The sequence below is a fragment of the Rhea americana genome, unplaced genomic scaffold (genome assembly GCF_003343005.1).
Source record: "Rhea americana isolate MKP2758 unplaced genomic scaffold, rheAme1 scaffold_186, whole genome shotgun sequence".
Classification (NCBI taxonomy): domain Eukaryota; kingdom Metazoa; phylum Chordata; class Aves; order Rheiformes; family Rheidae; genus Rhea; species Rhea americana.
This window is the reverse complement of record NW_028185994.1, coordinates 1685545-1710994: the sequence shown is the minus strand read 5'-3', so window position 1 is coordinate 1710994 and position 25450 is coordinate 1685545. Positions and strand designations below refer to the sequence as shown.

General features: G+C 43.8%; 2 protein-coding genes across 2 annotated transcripts; one reads left to right on the top strand and one right to left on the bottom strand.

Moving 5' to 3' along the window:
* Nucleotides 1–2: 2 nt before the first annotated feature.
* Nucleotides 3–18473, top strand: IGFBPL1 (insulin like growth factor binding protein like 1; the record flags this gene model as incomplete). The annotated part of the gene is made up of 5 exons (XM_085302146.1): nt 3–195; nt 16029–16138; nt 17229–17345; nt 17680–17829; nt 18183–18473. Coding segments are annotated over 4 exons (567 nt in total), but the record flags the coding sequence as incomplete, so codon positions are not given.
* Nucleotides 18474–24221: 5748 nt separating this feature from the next.
* Nucleotides 24222–25419, bottom strand: TOMM5 (translocase of outer mitochondrial membrane 5). The gene is made up of 2 exons (XM_085302148.1): nt 25241–25419; nt 24222–24723 (listed from the first exon to the last, which is right to left on the bottom strand). The coding sequence occupies exons 1-2, from the start codon at nt 25359–25361 to the stop codon at nt 24689–24691; spliced, it is 156 nt and encodes a 51-aa protein (XP_085158274.1). The 5' UTR covers nt 25362–25419; the 3' UTR covers nt 24222–24688.
* Between the last annotated feature and the right edge of the window lie 31 nt (nt 25420–25450).

Genomic DNA, 25450 nt, shown 5'->3' with positions numbered 1-25450 from the left:
GCGTGAGCCGCTGGCGCCCCGGCGGCGAGGCCCTGGAGGGCGCGGGGCTGTGCGTGTGCAAGGAGGACGGCGCGGTGTGCGGCTCCGACGGGCGCTCCTACCGCAGCCTGTGCGCCCTGCACCTCCGCAGCTGGGCGGCCCTGCGCGGCGGCGGCGAGCGCATCCGCAAAGCGCACGACGGCGAGTGCAAGCTCGGTGAGTGCCGCTTCCCCGCCGCCGCGCAACCTCCGCGGCCGTGCGCGCCGCTCTGCAGAGCCTGGCGCGCACCCGCGTGTTTTGCACGGCGGGTTTCCCGCGGACGCCTCCTCGGGTGCCAGCACTGGGCAGGCTGCAGGGTGAGGGGCCCCRCCGTGGGGAAGGGGCTGCAGCCGGGCTGCGAGAGCGGCCGGGCTGCGGGGGCAGCGCAGCCGCCCCGCTGAGGAAGCGCGGGCCCGGTCGAGGCGGCGCCGGGACCGGGGGACGCGTCCCCTTGGCTGGCAGGATCGCGGAGAGGCGCCGGCACTGCCTGATGCGGCTGACTTCCCGGYGCAAAGCAGCAGCTGAGGTGCTGGGATAGGCCGGGGGAGCTTTCCCAAGGAGCTCTCCTTCCACTGTAGGCAGCATTTCCCAGCTGCCTTTCGTTTTTTATGGAGCCCTTCCCGGGCTCTTCCTGTCTTCTCTGAGTGCAGAGGACAAGAACACCTGGGGGAAAAAAAATGTATTTCTGAATGCTGTCCCAGTTGCATAGTATCATCCCCTCCAAGGAAGCCACTTCTTCAGCACACTTGAGTCCTCCTGAGGGCAAGCATCTCCTCCAGACCCGAAAGCACTGCATTTCCAGGTTAGGCATGCTCATGTCCAGTATTAGAAACATGCAACACTGCCRGTTGGATAGTCTGTACAAATTAATGCAGTTAGTATTTCAAATACATTTGTCTGTGCCAGAGATGGTACTTTCCCAATAAATTAAAGTGGGAAATAGAACCAGCTACCTACATTCTTCTGAGCTCTGAAACAAAATAATCAGCAATGAATTGAGAGAAAGAAAAAAGACAGCAGTTTTTCCATTCTCAGGGTGCTTTGTTTAACCGTATCAATGTGGACACTTTTTAATGTATCTGAATATCTGGAAGCTTTAATTCTGCAAATAAATGCATTTAGCAGCTCATCTGATAAAGGCTTAAACACATGTGGTGTTTCAGAAGGTAGTTTGTGCTGTCAGGAAGTTCAGTCCTTAAACCCTCACATATAGCATCCCTTAGCAGATTCTTAACATACATTACATACTACTCAGCAATATCCCATGAACTTAACGCTCTGAGATAATTCTGTACTCCTTTCTCCTATTAAATTTAGCTGCATACCTACTCAGGCAAATCCTACATTCGTTCAAAGCCTGGTGTTGAGAGGACATCTTCTACTACCTTCTGTGTATCTAGCTGGCAGCTACAGACAATTTTGCATCCCAGACGCTAGAGAGAGATAGGGTTGTGCTGTGTGCAGGTGCATTCACAGAGTCTGAACTGCACTGACGTGGTGTAAGAGCCCTGACTGGGCACTGTAGACTGTACACATGGCCCCTGTCACAAGATAAAAGTAGTCTTTTCTCAGCATCCTGTGCTGTCCACTAGCTCTGTTGGTCTAACCTAGTAGGACTCAACCTGGTTGACTCTGTTTTTCTGCACCTTTTGCAGGCTTATCACTCACACTATGCCTGCATATCTTGGGTGCTAGGGCCAGCTCATGTTTTGCTGCAGATAGAGGCATTTATGTATAAGCAAATACCTCATTATATCATAACCAAGGGGCACTAATTTATTCAGCTCTAATCAGGGGGGTGATTTTTAGCAGTCCTCCTGGGACGCTGGTGGAAGCCTCGATAACAGCTGCTTCCTTTGCTGTTTGTGATCAAAACACCCTTTCTGGTTTGTTTATTTTTAATGAGCTTCCCTGAAGCCCCTAAGGGGAGGGAGGAGGGAAAAAGTCGGGGGAGATTACTGAATGCTCAAATTCTAATTGTCTAGCCTTGTCACAGTTCTGCTCTGCCCCTGAGATCCTATACTCTAAGATTGTTTGAAATGTTGGAAAAAGTCACCCTTTGCAATAAATTTCCGGCGTTCTGGATCTTACTAAGAAAAGATGTTAAGTGGCATTTGAAACCCTAGGCATGTACAAACAGTGCTTATTTAGCTCTGGTACCAGCCTTTCCAACAACTACAAACTTAGGTATAAAAGGCTTCATGATATTTTCCCAGTAAGCCCAGTTTCCTCTGTGTTTCTGCATATCTGAGTTGCTGAAGTGAGACTCTTTCATGCAATGGGGCATTTGAATAACTCTCAGGCTGCTCTGAGGAGCTAACATCAAGAGTGTTCTTTACAACACTGTGAATATATCAGAAAATCGATATATAATCTCCTTTCATCTCCACCAGTGCTTTTCACCCTCTCCCTAATCCTCTCACTGACTCAAGCAGCAAGAGATTAGGCAGATGCTTTAGTAAATTCTGTGCCAGTGGAACTATGATTCAATATTTATAAATTAGAATTCTTTTGGTAGGTCCCCATGAGTTAGTGCTTTCTCCCTGAAGTTGTCTATAATCTGTTTTATTACTCCTATGTGCTGTCTCAAGTGTTTATTTTACTCTGCAGAAAGGGATGTCTCATTTTCCGCCCAGTCACTCTGTTCCAGATACTGTGTACTTTAAAAAACTGAAGCTCTTTTATAAGTGAATGTTTTGGATGCTAAACTAGAAGGGAATATTACCTGCAGATTTTGTCCAGAACTATGTCATGTCTGAATCACAAAGAGTAGTGCGGGGAAAGTTATCACGTTGCAAACCACACAAAGTGTGGTTATTTTCTTCACGCAAGCACAACAGAAATGATGAACATAAATGTTATTTTTCAACTTTCAGATGTATATAATTATGTGATTTCACTCGTTATGGTTAATTTATTATGGAATTGACCTAAAGGAAGTGGAAGCTTGTAATATCCAAATCTGTACTCTTAGGTAAAAGCTCTGGGAATGTGCATAAAGAAGTAAGTCGTTAGCATTTTATTCCTGAAAAATCATGACTAGGAAGAGGTTTTGTCAGAATTTCACAAACCCAGGCAACTGAAAAATGAAAGTCCATATTCTGCAAACACAGAGAAATAGTGTGCCTTTTATAATGCTATCAGTTACTGCTTAGGTCGTAAGCTAGATAACCATGCCATAGGTAGAGCTAATCTGTTCTTAAAATTCTCCAAACATCTCCCTCATTCAGCTAATCTTGCTGCTACAAAACTTTATTCAGTATTTAATCTAAATTTCTGCTGAAGCTGTCTTGTCTTGTCCATGGTGGCAAGACATCTGATCACCTCCTCCTAGTCTGTAGAAACTGATGCATCTAAAGAGCATTCCCATGTCTTCCTCACCCCGACCCAGTTAAGCAGCCCTGGTCCTTTTTGTCTTTCTCTCCTTTTCTGAACACAAGTCATTCTTACTACTCTTTCCTAGGCTTTTTCTATCCTGCGTTCTCATCATACTCATGTTGTGCATCAGTCCTGTGCCTTGCTTCTCTAGATGTAAATGTTAGTTAGCAGCCAGAGGGGGGTGCTCCCCACCTGGGGAAGGGCCAGCTATCCTGGCAGAACATGCAGAATTTCTTCTTCATGCCTCCRCAGCATCTGCAAACATAGTCACCAGTGTAAGTCACCTTACAACTTACCCCTTCTGTCCTGTCCTGCATTGGGCAGCATTRATGGGCAACGGAAGTCGTGAGAGGTGATTGATCAGTGAGCCAGGTCTCCAGCTGCATGACTGTCTGCTAGCAAGTGCATGTTCTTTCCTCTCCTGACTATTGCCTCCTGTGGAATGATGTTAGATGCAGAGTAAATTGGTTACAGTGCAGTGGGGCTTAAGAGTAGATTACCTGGAATATTTTCTTCTCTCTCTGTAGCAGCAGAGAAGGTTATTCTTAAAGAGCAGGTCATAATAGCTGTGAGCATTGCATTCAGAACATACTAGCGAAGCAGATGTGTCTGCAGGGCTGGACGCTTCTGTGCTATCTACCAGTAGCACACAGCTAGCAGATGCCAAGATGTACACTAACTACAGCAGCTAGAGTAACCAAGATACACCAAGAGATACAGAACAGAGCAGACACACACAAGCACTGATGTTCAAGTAATGGGGTTGCTGCTTGCCTACTCAGTTATTGTCAAGGTACAACCCAAAGGGGCTGATCTGGTGGAGTAAGGCTAAATCCTAAGCCTTGTAATGGATGCAGAATGTGCTGCTAGCTCCTACCATGACTTTCTTACTTCTAGGTTAGAAAATCTACTCCAGAACCAAATCTCCATCCCTCTTGAGAGCAAGAAAGCAGGAGGAGCCTCATTTGTACAGCAGAAATTCAAATAGGAGGGAGCTTTGTCCTAGGCAAAATCCTGAGTTACAGACAAAGTAGACTTCCTTAATTTGTTATTTGGAGAGTATTCTGATGGAGAAGAGCAATAGAGTGGGTCCTGTCCTCCTCTGTGGCATCCCACATAAGTGACACAGTCTGCAGAGAGGACTACTTTTGGGGGCCAAGCTCAGTATGCTGACTCACCTTCCTTCCCAACAGCAAGACTCATGAATCTGTGTGCAGGGTTTGTTCCAGGCTCTGTAACAGGACACATGTTTCTCAGCACAAACATTCCCTGTGCAAAAGCAGGACTAGGGCCTACGGTTTCACTGGGAACTGTCCGGGCTTACTGCTTCTGAACATGTGTCAAAATCCAGCCCCCTGTCTCTTCCAGTCCACCAGTCAGACAGCCCAGAGGCTTCAGTAATTAATTCTATGCTAAGAAACATAGCCAGATGCTCAGGATCATTCAATAACAATGCTCGCTATCCATTTTTAGACACTTCAAGAGATACAAGTGCTCCCATCCCTGGTGARGTCAGTGGAAATATGCATCCAGCCCCTTTTAAAAACATTTGAAATGTTATGCTGATTATGTTATGCATTAATCCAGTTCTACATTCTGGATGCATCCACAACCCTTTTCAGGACTAATGATTTCTCAGCTGCTTTGTGCATGTGTTTCTTTAAGATTTTACTTTTGAAGTCTTCATTAGATCAGCATGATGGCAGCTCAGTTTGAGACATGGCTTTTGTTATGCTAAGGGCTTTGTGGCCGTTCAGCCTGTGCAGATCTACAGAAATCCTTTAATGCTTCAGTATTATAAAGCATCTTGAGCTTGTTGTATGAAGCAGGAAGACCAGTGAGCTTCTGAAGTGCAAAAAAAGGCCATGGAAATTAAGGAGTGTGTATGTGAGCAGGAGCTGCCTTCCATCTTGAAGCAGTTTTAATCCTTGCCTGTTACAAGTTTTCCATTATCATCTTTTAATACAGTATTCATAGCCATGGATGGCCTTGCATGTACATTTACATTTTAAAAGGAGAACACAATCCGAAATGATATACATGTTTTCAGTCTTCCCACGACGTCCTGCTGTCCTTTGTGTGACTGTAGTCTGGAGCAGCTGCACTGAATGCATGTTAAAATATCTCACTAAGAATAGAAGTCTGACAGCAGCAGAAGTGAAAACAGTTTGCTGTGCCAAGACGTTTTTTAACCAGACATCGTTTGTTAGTTAGGAAGTAAGGGGATGATACTGCAACACTGTGTGCATTTCAGTGTCACAAGCTTTTCATTGCTTTGGATATCTCATTCTAACCTCACTCTCTGTTAAGTCCTTTTCTACTTAAACAGAAAGAGAAATAGTGGGGTTTTTTTGTGTTTTAACCCTCAGTATCAACATCTGCAGTTAGTTAATGGCTGTGCATAGTTTAGAAAGACAGTCTTCACATGAATTTAGGAGTATGTGGTTTCCCTGATGTTTTTCCAGGTATATGAGGCTGTATTTGGGAAGCACAGTCTTTGCTAACTGACTAGACCTGCTGGCCCATAATCCTGCAGTCACTCTGGTGCATTTAGCTGGAGGAGTTCAAGATGACCATCATTTCTACACGTTTCACAAGCTGCATCAGGGAAAACGGCGTGCTACTTAAATCCAGGCTTGTTTTTTCTTTCAAAACTGTAGATTTTGTTCTGGTTTTTAACTGAAGCCAGAATCTGAGCAAACAGACAATTAGCTTCTGTTTTCCAGATATATATCTTGAAATATATCATCTTCTATGGGACTTGTTGACTCTATAAATGTGTTGTCAGTAGCATCTGACACTGTCTCTTTCAAGAGCAACTTAGTCTTACAGTGCTGTAAACATGCTACTTTGGCTATGTTGCATTGAGATTCAGCATCTAGTGTGCCAGTGTTTTCGGCAGGATGATTTTCCAGGACATCAATGCCTTCAAAAGACAGTATAAAAAACTTTTCAGAAATGGAGGTTTTTTGTTGCAGTCAGTGGAGGTCAGTGTTGCAGTATCTTTCTGCACTTCCGTGTGGTTTGGTGTTGAGGCTGAAATAGTGGCTGCAGGTAGGACAAAGGACTTACGGAGCAGCTGCAGAAAAACGGCTGACAAACACCAGTGAGCAGCCGGATCAGGCCCTTCATGTTACACTGCAATTTACAAAAGCCACTTGTGAACCAGAGGGCAAGTTGGGAAGGGCGGTATTTAAAATTCCACAGTTGCAAATTTTTAATTTAATACTGCTATCTCCTACTTGAGTCTTCCTGGGGAGGAAAAAAAAAAAAAAAAAAAAGCTGATTTGACTGCATTCCCTGCTATCTCTGCACACACTGAGAGTAAGTTATGGAAATGGGCTGCCACCGTCAGCTGAACTGCTTTCCTGCTCTGTTAATCCCATTTCCCTCCTTTTATTCTCTGACTGCCGTCACTCACTACCATATAGTTCACGCTGACACTCATCATCAGGGTACCAATGTACCTCTCGCTGTGAAAGCGTTCTACTATAACCGGATTATCACCCTTAAAGGGGAGGCTGGACAGTACTTTCCACACATGCTTAACCCAGGCTTAATCCGGGTCATTCCAGGCTTCTCTGGCAGCTTGTGCCATGACTGGATATTCTCATTGAAGAACGTTTTATCTCCACAGCTCACAAGCAGAGGCGTGTACTGTGGAAACACAAATGGCAAGAGTAGTGTTTTGGCAGCTCATAAAAGGACGYGCACACACGAATGTGGCTGCTTAAACCAAAACCACTGGTGGCGGAAACTTTCTTGTAACTCCTGAAGGGACTTAGRGCAATTTCAGCAAAGTGCAAAACTGTATTTTGTGGCAGTTCTACTTCATTTCAGCTTCAGGTACATCCAACAGCAGGCATCCGTGCCGTTGGTGGGAAGGAGAATGCTACAGRAATGGGCACAGAGCAGCTTTTGCCTTGCAGAAAACGCTCTGTTCCTTAGTGACAGGAGAGGAGCGAGGAAGGCGTTCGAACTGCACGCAACCTGTCCTCACAGGCTTGGAGAAGAGGGGCAGTTAAGACATCCCAAGCTCTTTTATCGCTGTTAAATACCTTTCCCCTTTCTCCGGGAGGGGCCACAGTAAAGACAGGTCCTGTACATTTGGGATGTGTTTTCTTGTGACTTGTCCATTGCTGAAGTCAGTCCTCCTCTTGGGAAGCCCCTGTGCTCTTCTGCGGTGTGAGCTAATCCCAAGCAGGGGGAAGTACTGCCTCTTGAATGAAAGGCTGCACATGCCTAATAGGTTTTTGTTTAGTAAATTTATCAGCTGTGTTCAGACAAACAAAAATAACAATTCCTTTGGATTCTAAAGGCAGCCCTAGAAAGAATTAAGCCCATTACCAAACTTGTCACTGAAAACGTTGGATGGAAATGGGAAAAGGCTTRGGGAAAGGACTTCTCTAGTCATGAGTTGCTTCTTGTTTGTGGCGTATTTAGTAACTAAGGGAGGCCTAGAATACTACTTTGTGAAAAAATACAAAGGGTCTTCACGCATGAGAGCCGCTCAAATGCCATTCAGTTTCAGAAGCAAAGCTGCAGTTAGCTGAATTAAGCTATTTAGTGCTTAGTGTTAGAACTGTGATTTCAATACTGATTAGCATAGATCATTAGCATTATCCTTTCATGCACCGTTCGTGGTGACATACAAGTCTAGTTATGTTTCCCTCTTGTTATGAAACATAAAGAAAAAGTCTGATGTTTTTAGCTTCTCCTTTAATTTCTTCTTTATTTTAAAAAGTTTCGTGATAAAATCATCTAAAATTGCAGCTACTTTGTGAACAGCTGCTGTCAGGACCACAAATGTTTTTATTAAAAAAGTCATAATCTGCTAAAGACCTTTCTTGTCTCAGAGACCTCACTATTTTTAATAATTCACTTGTTATGTTTCAGAAATTCTTACTGCAACCCCAGCTTTAGAAATCCTTTCTAACACTTTTAGCAGAGTTCTGCCATCAAGTGTGTGTTACTGCAACAGCCATCGTTTATGAACACATATTACCCATGAAAATGCTTTTCCTGGGAGCTGCTCACCTGTGAAGCCAAAGCAGTTGGGACAGGTTGCCTATATCCACCTGAAAGGACATCTGGTGGAGCTTCCCTTTTAAAGATACAATATAAGCCAGAATCTGCATAGATTTCTCCTGCTAAATGCTCCCTCTGTCACTGGTAGACAAAGTAATGCCTAGAGTACTTATGTACTGACCGKACTCAGAGTAGCTTCTGGTACCTCCATTGGCAACAGACGAATGGTGAAAGCTTAAGGATAAAAATGTCACTGATGGGACCCTGCCTAGTGGCTCATCTCAAGGCTCATCCTCCACCCTGGAAGGGAAGAGGACATGTCAGACCTGACCTAGAGCCATATCTCCCAGGTCTGAGCCACGTCTTCTAGAGGTGATATCCAGTGAGATATCCAGCCTTAGAGGTCTGTCATGAGAGTATTTMATAGTGTGTTAGCTGCAGGCCTGTGTGAATGTCACCAGAATCCAGCACGCCTGCAGTCACTGTTATCATGTGTGGATTAAGGCTTTTTTCAGGAAAAAGTGTGGGGAGAGGGGAGCAGTGAAGTTCAGTGCCCTGCTATCCCAGATGAACAGCCAAGGTCAGCCTTTCAGAGACTGATTCAGTTACACCGTAGTATATGTAGCTTGGCCTGAGGACAGTCCTTAAACTCAGAGTTTCTCTAGGAAATGCAGAGAAAAGAAACCAGTACTAACTGCAGTTCTCAAGCTTGTTGCATAAAAGATCTGGAGTAGTGAAGTCCATTCCTAATACAATGAAGGAGAAGTGATTTGAAAACAGAAGGTACAGAAGGACCTGGTGGATGAAAAAACATTCTTCAGAGACTGAAGATTTACTGAGATTTTGGATTTAAAAATAGGATGCTCTAGTCCACCTGTYTGACTGCTTTGCGCTCAGATAATCAATAGAAGAGCAAAATGTTCTACTGTAGTTTTTACCAGGGCTTATTCGTGGTGATTTCAGGCACAGGAGTACTCACTTCAAAATTAGTTCCTCAGGTGGCAAGATCTCAACTAGTGTTTTTAATTCTCTGTATAATAAAGCCACTATTCCTTGATATTGTTGCCCTCCTTATTCGGATTTTGATTCTGTCTTTCCTGCCTAAATAAAGAAATGCACTACTGGATTAAATTTGCTTGCTGTTCTACTAGCTACCTAGCACACAACTGTACAGTGTGACAGAATCCTAGTAAAATTACTCATGCCCTCCTGCATTTTTGCCACTCCCGAGCAAAATAGACATAATCATTGTGTTCTTTGCAAGCTTTTAATAACATAGATCTGCTAGCTTTTGCCATATTAGAAAATTACAGAGCATTTCATATGGAAGACCTTGGAAAGAAATACTGCAGGAGCAGTCAGTAGCCTGGAAGCCCACTTCTCACTACCTTTTCCCCCTCTGCATCAGTGGAACATCTTTCCAGAGACAACTATGGTGTTTCTGACAGCTACCTGAAAATACACACACACAAGGCCTCAAGTAGCCTCTTGTATCACTCTAAGTGCATAATGAAGTCATTATGAAACCTGCATGGTCTTTAAAGTAATACCTGCAAAAGAATTCACTGTAGACTAACTGAGATAACACTGATTTGAGGGATATTTGAGATGGTGATGAAAAGAAGCATAAATACAATATTTTTTTCTTATCAGAATAACTACCAGTTCCACATTTGTTTCAGCATGCTGAAATAAAAAGTTTCCATTCCTGACCAGTGAAAACACCTATGGTCTTTTTGCTGCAACAAAGCTTTGCAAGCTGAAAACTCACTATCCAAGAATCGTCACACATCTATGGATGATTAATTCTTAACAAAATGAGGAGCTCCGGCTGTCTGTCAATAATAAGATGCACTTTTTTTTGGGACAAGGAGCCTGCCATTCAGACAAGCAAGAACAACAGCCCTGAGTTTGTCAGGGCTGATTCTCCTGCTTAGGTCTGGTTCTTCTGGCTTCAGTACAAAGTGTGGGCTTCTGAATAAAAGATACAAGTCCTTAGTGAGGATGATTGAGCAGCACTGATTTCTGGTAACTTTCAGCTTTGGTGCTCTGAGTTCAGATAATCAGAAATGGGGTCTTCTTCACTGGGCAGAATACTTCTGAAGCCACTTTATACTTTCTCTTGGCCACAACCCCAAAAGCAGAGGAATTTTCCAGTGTGGTCACTATTTCAGGGAGAACCCAAAGCAGTCTGCACAGTATTTGATATGCTAATTTCTGTGTCTTAGATACTTTCATGATCCATTCCTCTTATGTGTTGATAGCTTCCTTGACCCTGGGAAAATGAAGGCAAAAGAAGTGAGAGGCATCAGGAGTGATTCTACACCCAGTACAATATGGTCAGAACCACGCACTTCTTTTTTCCCCAAGCAAGAAAGTGTGGGTGTTTATATGAGCCAGACAGTGAAAGAACAAGCAGGTGCCCCAGATCATCATCCATTTGGCAAGAGCCTGAGCTGTTTTCCAGGCTCTGTCACAGCAAAGCTTCCCCCTCCAGGTGCAACCTGTTCATGGATACAGTCCAGTATGTCTTGCCTACTTACCTTGCTCTTTTTTTTAAAGAGTATTAAATCAAATTTTCCTCCTCGTTCATTTCTTTCTATCTTTCTCTGCTCAAAGGGAGATCACTTAGTGTAAAAAAAAAAAAAAAAAAAAAAAAAAAGAGAGGTTGCTTTGTCAGCTTTGAGGACGGGAAGTGCAGTATAATCCAAGATGGACAAAGGAAAGTCTGGTTATTCTAATGGATAGCCAACACAAGAGACTATTGTCTCCATGGCTGAAGACAGAGGGCAACTGATTGGGCAGAGAGGTCCCATCTGACCTTTTTTGTGCGTGCATGGAAAATAAAGTTTCAGAGAACCATAGACTMAAAATTAGGAGCTTGGAAACGGTAGCTGAAAATATAAGCTGCAAATAAGCAGCCATAAAACAATGGAAACAGCATGAATCAGGTTACCTCCTGCTTGTGCTTCAGAGAATGAAGTTGATCCTCATGCTGAGACTCAACTGGGTGTCCTCAGTGCTGACTGTTCTCCAGCCAACATCTGTGCTCTTGGTGAACTGCAGTTGTTCTACAAATCTACTCCACTGGCTTTCCTTGAAGATTGTTGCCCAAAACTGTATCTGCTACTGATCTTTAAGTGAGCAATGATGTGTTTTATTTTCTCTGGCACAACTGGTTTGAAATTGGTGTTTCTTCCAAAGCTAAGAGAGAATGTTTATTTAATTAGTTCATCAGCTTTTTACAATATTATTTCAGTAATCTGTGGTGGCTCTTAGAGCGGCATTGTGGCTCTTTCAGCAGCACGTGGCTCTTTCACAGCATGTGTTTATTTTACAAGTGCATATTCTATGAACTTAGCACAACGTCAGCATTTCTAAGGTTGGCATTCATAATGTACTCTTTCCAGTCATGATATACAAGTCGTCTGTCCTGCTGCATCTTTCAGAGGACATGGTAACATAGCTATCCTTGCACCTTTTCTTGTTAGCTTACACACAGTGACTAGGAACAACTTCTAGATGGAATCTAGTGCGGTTGTGTACAGAGGAACTCTTGGAGCAGATGAACAACGACCCCTCATTTGCACCAAGATCTTTGCACACAGAAGGAAAGAGAACAACTTCAGATGTAATTCATACTGTGACTTCAAACCTGTAGTGGAAGCCAGATAGCCAAGGGCTGCAGGGAACTTGGAAATCCCAGAGAAAAGAGTTTAAAAATGAACCTACTTGCCTTACTGTTAATCCACTGCTTTGTTCAGTGTTAGAAGAGAGCAGCCCTTTTCTTGACTGTTTGCCATTATTACCTTGCTGCGGAAAGCAGATCTGATCAGTGGTTTCAAGCGCAGTCAATGAACTAAAACAGTTAGCATGAACATGGTAATCTACATCTTGAGTAGAAGTTATCAGTTAGTAGCACTAACATTGTCTATTGCTTTGTAATTGCTTTAGTGTTCTTCTGTCCTGTGGTGTAATGGAGATTCTTCAGTTCTGAGTACTTCTTTCTGGAAATCTCAAAGAGAGAAGGTCTCAGGGTTTGACTCAGAGAACTGTCCCTTCACATTTCCTTCCTACAACCTCAACAAGCTTCTCTGGCTGAGCAAGAACACCAGAAAGGCATCACTGAAAGCTAGAAAAGTCCCAGACACTGTCTGAACTCTACAAGTTTTTCTCCACTGACGAATCATGAATGTTCTGTTTTCCCATGTTTGTTTGTACCCAAACCACCTTGATCCCTCCCTTTTTCCATCCCTGATTCTGCCCCTCAACATCCCATAAAAGTCTCGTGCAATCTCCAAACGTTGCTCCCCTGCATCCCATCGTATGTCCTGTATGACTTAGACAGTAATCTCCCTCCATGTGTGAGGTGACCTGCAGAGCCGCTGCTGTGGCTTGTAGCAGTGGGTGTCCTGTCCGCCTCTGGAGCTAGGACAGGGGCTCCTTCCTCTCAGTGAGTTACTTGGTGCTGTGCATGTGGGTGAAGTGAGCCTTCTGTGAGCTGGTCAGTCTCCTGCGACGTGCCTGGCAGGAGCCAAAGCCAGGTGTATTCAGGTTCCCCCAAGTGCCGTTGCTTMTTTGCAGTCCTTTGTTTGTGTGGGGACAAGATTTTTATCACATGTGCTAACAGTAGGCTTAAAATAGCCGATCTTGAGGAGAAAGCCAGCAGAGAAGACATTGCTGGAGTCACCCTTGCACTGGGGACTGCTACTCCAGCACAGGAAAACTAGTGTCACGGGTCCCGTGTACAGCTGAGCCCTAGTTCCACTTGGGATRAAAGAAGGAATCCAGCCCTGGCTGTACAGACTCAGCCATCCACACAAAGCTTGTTTATTAAGGCTTTTTTGTGGAGCAAGTATGAATTTTGCTGGGAGATGATTGCACTGACCGCTGCAGTATGAAGTGTTCTGATAAGACGGGAAGAAAAGAGCRCGTTAATCTGAGGCTGTGATAGAGCCTGTGCTGCAGGAGTGAGCATGGMAATGAGCTTGACAAGTGAAAAATAAACCAAGTCCAGAAGTGTTATTGCCAGATACAAAGAAAATATCGTAAATAGTGGAGGATATTAGATATGATTGGTTCTGGATTCCCTGTAACAACCCAAATGCTACTTTTTATAAATGCCTGTGAGACAAATTCGGTGCAGAGAATCAAAAGGCTCTAGAGAGAAGTGGATTGGGGTGCAGGTGGTGGGATAAGGTTTTCATACCCTAAAGTATATCCAGAGGTTTCTATATACCCTAGAAGCATTTGTAAAGATCAGTTTTTAGGTGAATTATTTAGCCCATTGCTTGGGGTCTAAACCCCAAAGTAGAAATAACTTTTGTTTATACTGAGCACACATCACATGACACTCAGCATGACACTCAAAAGAAAAATATGGAMTTTCTCACCTAAACATCTATTAGTAGATAATTTTTCCTAAACATCAGCATGCTAAAAGCTAGTATCTATAGTAGCAGAGCAACTAGTCAGGAAACTGGCAATTAATTTTGAAAGTCATTCAGTATCAGAAAATATGGAGCATAATACGCCACTTCAGTTTCACAATCTGTCATAAAGTGTATTTTCTTCCCACAAAAGGCTTAAATTTACATCTAAGTATAAAAGAATCTTAAAGCAGATGGGGGCCATTAAGTTATGAGATCATCAAAGTCCTTGAAAGTAGAATAGACTCAGCAGGTAGTAATCTTTGAATCCATGGGGACTTAAGTGTGCATTCTGTTTAGGACACTTTATCTGCTTACAGACTCAATTAAGTGGCATTATGGCAAATATTYGTTAGTCAATGGTTATTATACAGACAGAGAATCTTGTAACAGATGGGCTTTTTCCTTTTGGTTTTTCAAGAAGTGATGTGTCTTGCATCAGCTGACAAAGAGCATGGTGGTGGGGGGGTGAACCTTCCTTCTTCTAGTACTGCCCAACAGTGGATGTTTTCTATACATCCATGTATTGCATACAGCCCACAAGTGGGATCAGGTGCCAGGCTGTCACAATGAGACGTGCCTTGTGTAAAAGGGAGAAGGAAAATGAATTTGGCAGGCAAGCTGAGAAATCCTCACTTCAGTGCTAGCAATTTGCTGGGTGTTGTTGGTGTGCAGGGGTTCCCTCCTGTGTTGGGTGCTGTTAGAGGAGGAGGATTTGTGTGAAGAGGAGCAGAGGGAGTAGTGTTTAGAATGCCTGCCGGTAAGTGACCTTCCTTTGCTGAGGTAGATACACGTCTAGAAAATTGGCCTCATTTGGCAAGAGTATGCTGTGTGAGCAAATCCACCATAATTAGTAAATGTTGCTATAGACACATCTAACAAAGCTATCTTCCTGTAAGAAAAGAAATGGTAATACAGGAGACAAAGGCATCTGAACCTTACTGCAATTTCTTCATTCTCAATTGCTGCAAATGAGCTACTTTGTCCCGGGAGCATTCTGGGGACTACTGACACAGTTTAAATGAGAAACATGTTTCCAACATGCTGTTGTTACCTACTGCCTTTGTTAGCCTTATGACACATTGCTGTGGACTTCCCTGGGTTTCAGATAACGCTATGTGCAAAAGGAGCCCACCTCTAGTGAAATTAAAAAAAAAAAAAAAGGAAAAAAAAAAAAAAAGGAACGTCTATTAAAAAAAAACCACTCCATGTAATCCTGATTCTGTACTGACTCGTGTGTGCCTTGCTGAGACCTCTCTGTGCTGAACCGGAGCTTCCCATCATGTGACATCTCAGCTCATGCTGAGATACAGAAGAAGGAACTGATTTTGATGATGTTGGCTGGGAGGAGTATCGACACAGCTGGAGGCACATCTCTCTTTTTAGAGATAGCTACCCCCCAAAGTTATTTCTGATATCCTCATTGCAGAGGTGACTCGGATGTGAAATGTGAGCGCTTCAGAGTACTGTGCACTGCATCTTACAAAAGTAAATGTCTTTAATATTATTTTTAACATTGTCTTTACATTAGTTAGTATAATATTAATTTAGTATTGTCTTTAACAAGACTGGATAAGGAATTCGTGAGAATTTTGATTCAGTGACAGTTAAAACTGCATTCATTTTGAAAGTATCTCCTTTGCATGTTTAAGCATCCCAAATTTCAAACCAGCTAGTTCAGGTTACAGGAGAGACAAGAAAGTGTGTGGAGAGTTCACTTTTCTAATCACCTTGCAATAATACATATTTTGTTCTAAAAGTGTCTGGTATCTCTTATATTTCCTTGATATGATTAGAGTAGCACTTTGTGGCTGTGGCCATGTGCTCACAGGTCTCCTCTTGCCATATCTAGGCAGTGCCCTGTCCTATCCTCCTTGCTTGCATTGCACCACAAAAAGCTGCCTATTGCTAGGAGCTGAGCAGAGTGGGAGAAACACTTTTGCTCTGGGCTGCCTAGTGGTAGGCAAAGCACAACTCAGTTACTCAATTATATAGCGAAAGTGAGGTTTCCAGGCAAAAGGGCTGAAAGCCCAAACTGTGCCTGGGAGTGCATTCCAAACCTTTCCTGACTGAACAAGGGCACCTGTGCCTGGTGCATCAGGCACAGCTCACGGGGGATGCTGGGCCATGGCGGGGGGCCACATTGCCCCCAGGAAGGTATTTCTTTTCTTCCAGCTCCTGTGATTATTGTGTCGCCAAAGAAAATTCGCAATGTTACTGGAGCCCAAGTGTACCTATCCTGTGAAGTGAAGGCTATGCCCACTCCTGTCATCACTTGGAGAAAGGTATGCTGGGGAGCTGATGCAAGAGGATTGCTTTCAGTATCTAATTATAGATGTTGCTCTACATCTATATATATATTCTACAAAGTGTATGCGTGCTTTCTCTGTTACTGTACTACATTCCAGATAACTGCATCCATAGTTCTGTGTACTGGCTAAGAACTGTATGGGGCCAGCTTCTTCCAGCACTTCTATAGCCAGCAGCCATCTGTGCCCATGTGAGGTCTAGTCCTCATCTCCCTGAGGGGGGCTGGTGAATTCAAGTGTCTTTCTCACAGTACTTTCGGAAAATTAACAATGTCAGAGTACCTTGCCAAACACTGTGAAGTAGGGAAGGGCCCCGGCAGTCAACAGTCCTAGTCTGACGTACAGCAAGCAGACATCTGCCCATATGTCTGGTAAAACAAAGCCTATGTCGTGCTAGTGGTTTGCTGTGCAGTTTTATCTCTGTGTCTGAAAGTGGGCTGCTCTCTGATGAGAACAGCCTGAGGCATTTCAGGGGGCATCGCGCAACAAAATTGACCTAGCAGCTTCAAGACTTGAGAGCAAGTGAAATTTCTTCAGCCCACCAGATACCTAGAGAACTGGGTCTGGAGGGCATCTGTGCTGAACCTCAAGGTTGGAGAGGATAAGCTGACCAAAGGGCATAGAGTATTCAGAGGTACTGAAGAGTGTTCGGATGCACTGTCCAAAGCCCTGCACCTGTGATAAGAAGGGTCTGCTCTTCATCATTAATACTGGAGCTATCCTGGGAGAACAGTCGAGCTCAGATGTTCCTAAGGGTCAATAGATCTCATATTCAGGGATGCTAAGAAACAAGGGAGTCAGAGTCTTGACACTGGCTAGGTGCATGCAGAAATAGGTACATTTGACCAGTGTATTTCTCTGGAGCTGCAGAGAGCACCTTTTCAGTGAGCACATCCTTGCTTTTTCCTGCTGTCGGTGCTGCATGCTGCTCTTCTGTCTGCCTGTTTAGATGTGCCAGTCATAGCATGGCCAGAGAGAATTGTATCATTGGGAGTAAACGAAACTTGGAAGTAACAGATTTCAAAGATCTCCTCTAACATCTTCCCACTTCTGTGAAAATCTGCAGGTCTCAGAGTTACCAAAAGGAGTCARACTTCTAGAGGAGCTGCCTGGAGACAGAGTGAACATGGCTGTGCAAGTTCGGGGAGGACCTTCCAAACATGAGAGCACAGGGTGGGTTTTGGTAAGTCCAGCAGAACAAACTGCTCAAGGACAAGCTTGGATGGGCAGTGGCAAGAAAATGTGAAGTGAAAAATGACAAAGTGCCAATCAGCTCCATGTAGTTCACCCTGGTGAAAGTGGTGAGAGAAGGAACTCGTAGGAATGTCCAGGCAAACATTATATAGAGCAGTTTGTCCTGATGACTGTATGGGAGAAACAGTATTTTGTGCTCATTTTGAACAGATGGCAAATTAGAAAACCTTAGATCTTCTTAGTTGTGAGAGTGGGTCCCAAGCTGCTCTCCAGAATGTATTCGTGTGCTAGTAATAGAGTATTTTCTGTGCTTATTTTGCCAGATTAACCCACTAATGAAGGAAGATGAGGGGGTCTACCAATGTCATGCAACCAACATGGCTGGAGAGGCACATGCAGATGGGAGTATCACAGTGACAGAGCAGAACAAAAGCAAGGCATCCCTTCCGACATGGGACAACCCTTTCTAGTAGGTAATACYGACAACGCTAGTGCGTTCTCTTCTCGGGAAGGAATTTCCTTTGCTTATCTGAAGGGCCTGTTATTCCCAGTAATTCTAGTTTGACATTGGTCCTGTAGTAATACGTGCTGGTGAGACAGCACAGGTTATGCTAGACCAGCAAGTAACACGCTGGTGAATTGTATGCTGTATGTAAAGAAAGACCAGAAAGTAGGAGACCAGGAGGTGTGAGTATATAGTTTTAAAGGCTCTGGAAATACAGTAATTTGTGTAGAAATTGGGGAGCAGTTAAGTAATTTTTTAATTATTATTATTTAACAATTACTTGGTAACTTTCTGTTAAACCTGTCTTCTCTCCTATTCCAGAGAGAAAGAATTTGTTCATTCAAGAAGAGCTGACCTGCGAAGTACGAACTAAAAACAGTCAGTTAGTGGTCACCTTTGCTTCCTTCTGTAGTACGAGTTAGAAAATATTGCTTTAATACCCTTGTTTTAGGCTTAATGTGACTTTTATACATTTTCCTATTTAGAAGATATGTGATTAATACTGAGAATACTTAGGTGAAAATCTGTATTAACATGAAAATAGGTAGAAAATACATAGGGAGAAAACACAGAGCAATAAAAGCAAGGATTTTTTTTAGCATTTTTAAGTGACATATTGTCTCTGGCTTGTTTTTTTCATGTTTCCAGTGGCACACTCAGTGTGGCAGTTCACCACCCTGAGGAGAAGACCGCTTATTGGCACTTCCAACAAGCCATATTAGCCCCCAGGAGAAAACCCTGCAGAAGAGAAAGCATTTTTAGAGCAAATCATTTTTGAAAAACCTGAACATGTAAGAAAAGCTTTACTAACAGATTTCATTTGCCTATGCAATTTTCACTAAATTTGCATCCCTGTTGATACCCCACATTTTGGAGGAGTTGGAATTCTCCACTCTTCAAAGACAGCTGGGCCACACCTCTATAACTCTGCTCTTCTCTTCTAGTATGCCGGAGCTGAGTAGCACAAAAAGCAGCACCATCAGCCCCCTCTGTCATCAGCCTGGCTGCTGAGCATGCACCAAAACATATGCTCCAAGGACGTTTTGCTGTAGATAGGTATCACACCCAAACATGGAATCACAGGCAGCTCCCCGTGGAAATTCAGTTTATAGAGATGCTGCACCTGTTGTACCCAGGATTGGCAAAGGCTGTGCAGCCCAGCTGCAGTACTTGTTGGGTTATGTCTTCTGGGTTACGTCTTCCAAAGGGCAGAAATGCGAAGTAGCATTGTTCTGAGGTTAAAAAAAAATAATAATAATACAAAAGAGAACTAAAAATTGTCTTCTGGGAAAGACTTAACGCCCTCTGGTGGTACATCTGGTCCACAACATGCTTCCGTTCAAAGTGGGAAAAAATCCAAGACTGGCAGAATTAAAAATGAGCAGATGTGATCTAAAAACAAAGAAACAGTGGTGCTAATAAATAAACTGGTAGGTAAAGGTGATACAGTAAAGCAAGAAAAGCACAAGTCCTTCATGACCTCTGCTCTGCTGCAAAGGGAACAGGACCAAATCCGGTAAATCAGGAATATGCAACAACCCCTGAAATTGGTTGCTCGCTGTGTATATTGGCAGTTCTGGGCAGCATTTGTCCTACAGTACTGAGGGTTATCTGATAAAGTTGCTGGTTTGCTTGTGTTGATTATAAAATATGTGGATTCTGCAGAACTGCAAAAAAGCCAGAAGCACACTGATGAAGTACAAGTTTGTTGCATCCAAATTACAGAATAAGTTGCCAAAACACTGGACAACCAAGCAAGGGGAAGAGGCATGAGGAAGAAAGGAAATCCCAATCCAAGTGTATTGTTAATCCACGGATAGTTAATTCAAATATACATATGTGTATTCATGAATTACAGCCACATACGAATGGTTAGCACTATTGATAGCTTACCCAAACAGCAAAAGAAACATCGTATACTGTAAGCAACAGCAAAACCTTCTCAGAATGGTAGGCTTAACAACCACTTTCAGCAATGAATACCTGTACTGCTTTGGAAAGGGTTTTAGGACCTGTCTTTTCAGCTTGAGGGATTCACACCATGCTTGAACTTCTTTAACCTTCATTTTATTACAGGGTCATAGATAACAATTGGAGTCTCTGTGGTGACACTGGAAGGACATAGGGGTGAGAGTGGACGTCCTTTGAGAATTTCAAATATATAAAGGGAGCAAATGCTATACATTAAGACACAGGGCTTAGTCCATCTCAGTCTAGCTGAACGACTGACAATGTGGTTCTCTCTATAGGAGAAAAAAAGTAGTTACTAAAATGCCTTTAATGCAAGAGAGGAAGGGTATGAGAACCTTAACTGGCTGGAAGATGAAGTCATCTGTTTCACATTAGGAAGTAACTATACGTTATCACTGCATATTGTACTGCATGCACCTTACAGTGATTTACTTCTGCTTTTCAACAGTATTTTTCACCAAAAGCAATTCATATCTCATACTAGCATATCCATGTCAGCCTTCATTAGCATAATGACAAGGCTGTGAACTTGAAGGTTATGCTGTATTTAACATAGATCCAAAGAAAAGCTGTACTGCTTTTCAGTTCTTATACATCACAGCAGTTTTGCAGATGAGACTCTTCAGTCTTATGGATGAAACAGGGAGAGAGTTCAGGGGTGCTCAACCTCATCCTTCAGTAGCTAATGAATTCCCTGCTCTGTCAGGAAGCTGTGGATATCCTACCTCCTTCCCCTGTCCTCTGGTAAGTTGCTTCGAGGTTAGAACCTGCCTCAGGATTGCAAGGTCCTGAGTATGCTGTACACTGGGGAGCACTGTATGGACAGGCAATAGATAGCCGTGACAAAGCAGCTTTTTGAACACAGTGATGTGATCATATACGCTAGACTTCCAGAAGTGTTAACCAGAGCAGGCCCCACAGAAACTATGCCCCTTGAGTAACACTGTAGGTAAGAAGAGCATGGTCACATGGTGAGCAGGTTGGGGCAAGAGAGTAATACCACTTCCCATCCAAAAACATCTTGGAAGGTGGAAGATGCAAACATTCACCCCAGTGCTTCAGAAGCCACTGATTTTAAACAGCAGTAACAGCACTACCGTAGGCTGCTCTGCTTCTCCTGGTAGCTCTGGGAATTTACCTCAGCTCAGGTGGCTGCCATCTTCAGTGCTTTTATRATTTAACAACCTCTTTCTCAAGATACTGCATGCTCTTTCCCCTGAAGTTTTAGCAAGGCTCATGCTTTTCCCCTTTGTTAGAGTTATAATACCTCTGAGCATCTTAGCATGGTGGAGAAGTCACTGAGCTGCCCAGCAGGACAATATGAAAGAGGGTTTGGGGAAGGAATTAGGGAACAATCTCACACTGGGAAAAGGATCTGCCACCTTAGTAAAACAGATCCCATGTAAGATGAGTAGGAGATCCAAACCTAAGACCTTACAACTGAAGTTTGGATAGTGCTGACAAACCACAAGCAACTTCTGTATTTTTAAGCCCAAAAGTATTAAGATGAGATGAAGCACACATTACTTTAGAAAATGTTGACACTGAAATAGCTACTCTGAGGAGCATGAGTGCAAAGACATGACATGCTGATATGCTTTAAACTTGAGAACCTGGTTTTTGCTTTCAATCTTATGTCATTTAACTAAAGATACAAGCTGCAATTTGCCTGTATGGACAGCATCATCATAACTGCAGTCAAACAGATGAGGACTCGGTACCGATCTTCCAGAGATACCTAACAGTTAAGTTGAATGTAAATATCTGCAGCACTAGGAATTGCATCACAGGTGGATGATGGAGGTCACTAAGGCAGAGCACCAAAAAAAATGAAGTTAGCAATACCCTACACTGTGAAGGAAAGGTGTTTTCCTCCTGCTGCACACAGTCATAAAGTCACTGAAAAGAACTTCCTATAGGACAACCTGGGCTCTGAGCTTCACCAGAAATTTACCATAACACTCTCTTGCCGCTACTTGTTTAAGTCTTACCATCCAGACACTACGCCTGAAACAGGTACTCTGCTTCTGCTTAGAAGGTAAGCAGCTGTTTCTCCAGGGACTGAAATCACACCAAAGCAGCACACCCTATCCTTCACTAGGACAGGCCAGAGAAAAGAAGAGACAAAAACTGAAGTCTTCAGCAAACTGCAGTCTGCTGAGACACTGTCTGACCCCACATCTCACTCCTCACAGCATAGGGTTGAATAAGGCAATTGCCTGGCATATCAGTGATTCCAGAAAGCCACAAAGTTACAGGAAAAATACCAAATTATTTTCTCATTTTAATGAGGAGATGGCTTTATCTCTCATCTCCCTAAGAGCGATTTTCCAAGAACACAGCCTTTAATGGTTCCCTAACAGCCAGTTCCAACCCACTCCCAAGAAAGCAGGTTTTCACCAGAATCAGAAGTAGACAGAACTGCTCGTGAGTCAGCTGTGTTAAGCCTGAAAAGATTCTTGCAAGTGAATAAAAATGGGTGCCACATACATGGATGTAAGGAGGAACTAGTAAAGCAGAACTGACTTACTAGAAACCCTTATAACACTCTACTTCCTGAGGACTCTGCTGCCCCACCTCTTACCCTGCCCAAAGGTGGAAGACCAAAAGGGATAGCTGTGTCCCATTCTCTACAGCTGGGGAGAATATAGCATGTCTGAGGATTCTGGCTGGCACTGGCAGAACCAAGCTCTTTGAAGTCTCACAGGTACTTCCACAGTCAACGTTGTCATTCCAGTGCAGTTACCTGCTACATTCACTTGTGAACTGGATAAAATTATCCAATAGCTCATTGAATTGTGCCTCTAGATTGTTCCATTTTACAAAGCTATTCAAGTAATAGAATTCGGTGATATCCTTGCTTTCATTTCTCAACAAAACCCAGAGAACTAAACAAGGTTGAGTTGCTTCCTCTGACTGCAGTGGACAGCCAGAGCTCTGGGCCCATGTGTCAGCTATGGTAAGAAGTTGCCAAATTGCTTGGTTCTGCTACCAAACTAATACCCAGTTACCAAGCCTGCCATTCATAAACTGCTCGTGAACATTCATGAACTGCTACTTGCCTTGGGGATGGGGACCAAGGCCCCTTTTTATAAAACCTTAGGCCTGAAGCTAAGAGGCAACATACAGGCCCCAGTATCACTGCTTTTCCTGAATCTGCCTCTCTCCCAGCCACAGACTCATACATGATTTAAGAACTATTTGCTACAGGATGCCTCAAGCATAGGCCAAAATGGGACCAAGCGAAGGCTCCAACGGTCAGATCTCCATTATGCTTAACCTCTCCTGATTCCAACCAGAAGTCTGTCCTTTCTGCCTTAACTAACTTAACAATCCTTCCCCCTCCCTTTTCACAGAAGACTGAGTCAGCAGGATTTGGGCAAGCAGAACAAATATTTCACTAAGGTGCACTGCTCAACCAAGGAAACAAGGAAAGAAATAGATTCAAGCTCTTCTTTCATATCAGCGAAAGTCTAAAACATGACAGCAAGCAGTGCCTTTGCTAGAGATGCCACTCCCCTAAGACCATGAGAGTGAATTAAAGGAATTAAGTACGTTTCAAAACTTTCTAAAAGCTCTATGTGAATCTGATGTGCTGTTGATGCACAGACATTGGCTCAAATCCTAAATGAATCTTCTCAAACTTAGGCAAACTGAGTAACATCCTCAAAATGGCTGACAAAGCAGCTCCTGCCGCGGCAGCTCAGTCTGGGTTCTTCTCAAACCCCGGCACACTATAGCAAGCATAAACGCTAGTGCACTACACTCAACAATCACAATCCTCTTCACAAAGCAAGGTGTTGTTTCTCTAAAAAATAGCTGCCATTTCAAAAATAAAAATAACAGAACAAGCTAAGACTATTACAGGCAACCTATGAGTTATTAAAGCAACAATTCCTCCCCCACAACATTCTAGAATACAACAATTTGGCCTGATAAACAGAACTGGATACACGATATGGCACAACACTGCACATACTACCTGTTGTTGCCTCTGGCCACTAAAAAAAGTCTACTGTGACTTAAACTCAGTTAATAGCTCAGTTTACTCAAGTAATAGCATCTCATTCATGCTTTACTTTGCATGAATTCAGTATCGACAAGTTTCTCAATGAGTGGGAAACTGTCACAGGCCTGCCAGATGAAGCTGGGCCACCCTTACCCCTTTCATTTCTCTTATACTTGACTATAAGTCTCACAGCTGTGAGTTATTACAAACTTCACAACCTGGTAAACACAGTTCTTCTCACTCCCCTTCACTTTCGCTATACACAGGTTGGTTTTAAAGGTGGGGAGCAACAGCACTTAAGAAAGGAGCCAGAGAAATAATATCCCAAAGGACCTCTACTTTAACTTATGATTATTAAAAACAAATCACTACCAGAGCTGTTCTTTGAATGACAGAAGTGCTCTTCCATTTATTTCAAATCAAAATGCTTGTGAATTGGATTGATTAACAACAATTTTTTTTTCCCCGCTCAGACCGGTTGAAAAAGGTTTACAGCAATAGCATGCAGCAATTTAGAGATAGCTGCATAACAGAATAACTTGCTTGCACTTAACACAAAACAGAGATGGACTTTTTTCTTAACAGTACAAGAAACATACTACCATAAATCACTGTTTGCAGATATTAGAAGTATTGTGTGACAGAAGACACCTGCAGGGAAGACAGGCACCTTCTTCATTCTCCCAGCTAGCCTACCGTTCTCAAGTCAGATATGCTTAAATGAAAGTTTTTAGATCCATTTAGCACAGGACGCCTGCCTTTGGCACCATGATTAATTAATGAACAGGGAAAAGCAGCCAGAGTCCATGTTTGCATACGCTGAATCTTCCTTGCAGCTCTTGAGTGATCATATACTGTCCAGCTTCTTCAAGATGAATGGAGCTGAAAAGAGAAAGCAAAACAGCAGATTTTAGTTCAACTGAACATAAGAGTTTTCAGTGAGTGACCAACAAAACCGCAACACATCTACATGAAATGTAAAATATTCAGACTCCAGATAAGCTCCTACCACTTGCCCCTTTCCCCTCTGCCATCATTGTTTTAACACGTGAGGCAGCCAAGATTCAAAGGAAGCTCAGGTATGCTTCCAGGCTGGCATACAATGACCAAAAATCACGACTTTGTTTGCATCCCGAAGGGGAAGTTGCAAGCCTCTGACGCAGCGCGCTGCACCTGCACGACCCCTGGAGCAAACAGCCCCCTTTCTGCGTGGCACGCTAGGGTGCAGAGCGCGGCTGTTAGCTCCAGCGCGGCTCCTCGGACTCCGCGAGCCCTGCCGGCTCCGAAGTGCTGGCGACCGCAGGCCGCAACGCGGGGCCGCGCTGCCGCCAGGCCGCTCTCCCGCCAGCGACCCCCGCCAGAGCCCGCCGCGGCCCGGCCCGGCCCGGCCCGCACTCACTGATCCGCAGCAGCGCGACGTAGATGAGGAAGTTGCGGACGGAGGTGAGCACATCGCGGCGCATCTTCCGCTTCAGCTCCTCCGGGTCCACCTTGGGCCCCAGCCCCTCGATGCGGAACATGCCGCCGGCCACAACCGCCGCGCCGCCGCCGCCCCACTTCCGCTTCCGCCGCCCCGCTTCCGCCGCCGGTGCCGCCCTACTTCCGCCCG

What these genes read in the sequence shown, in the direction of transcription:
- TOMM5 (XM_085302148.1), bottom strand. Translation starts at nt 25,361, where the DNA reads ATGTTCCGCATCGAGGGGCTGGGGCCCAAGGTGGACCCGGAGGAGCTG. An exon ending in CGTCGCGCTGCTGCGGATCA is followed by an intron (nt 24,724 to 25,240) that starts GTGAGTGCGGGC and finishes TTCTCTTTTCAG; the next exon opens with CTCCATTCATCTTGAAGAAG.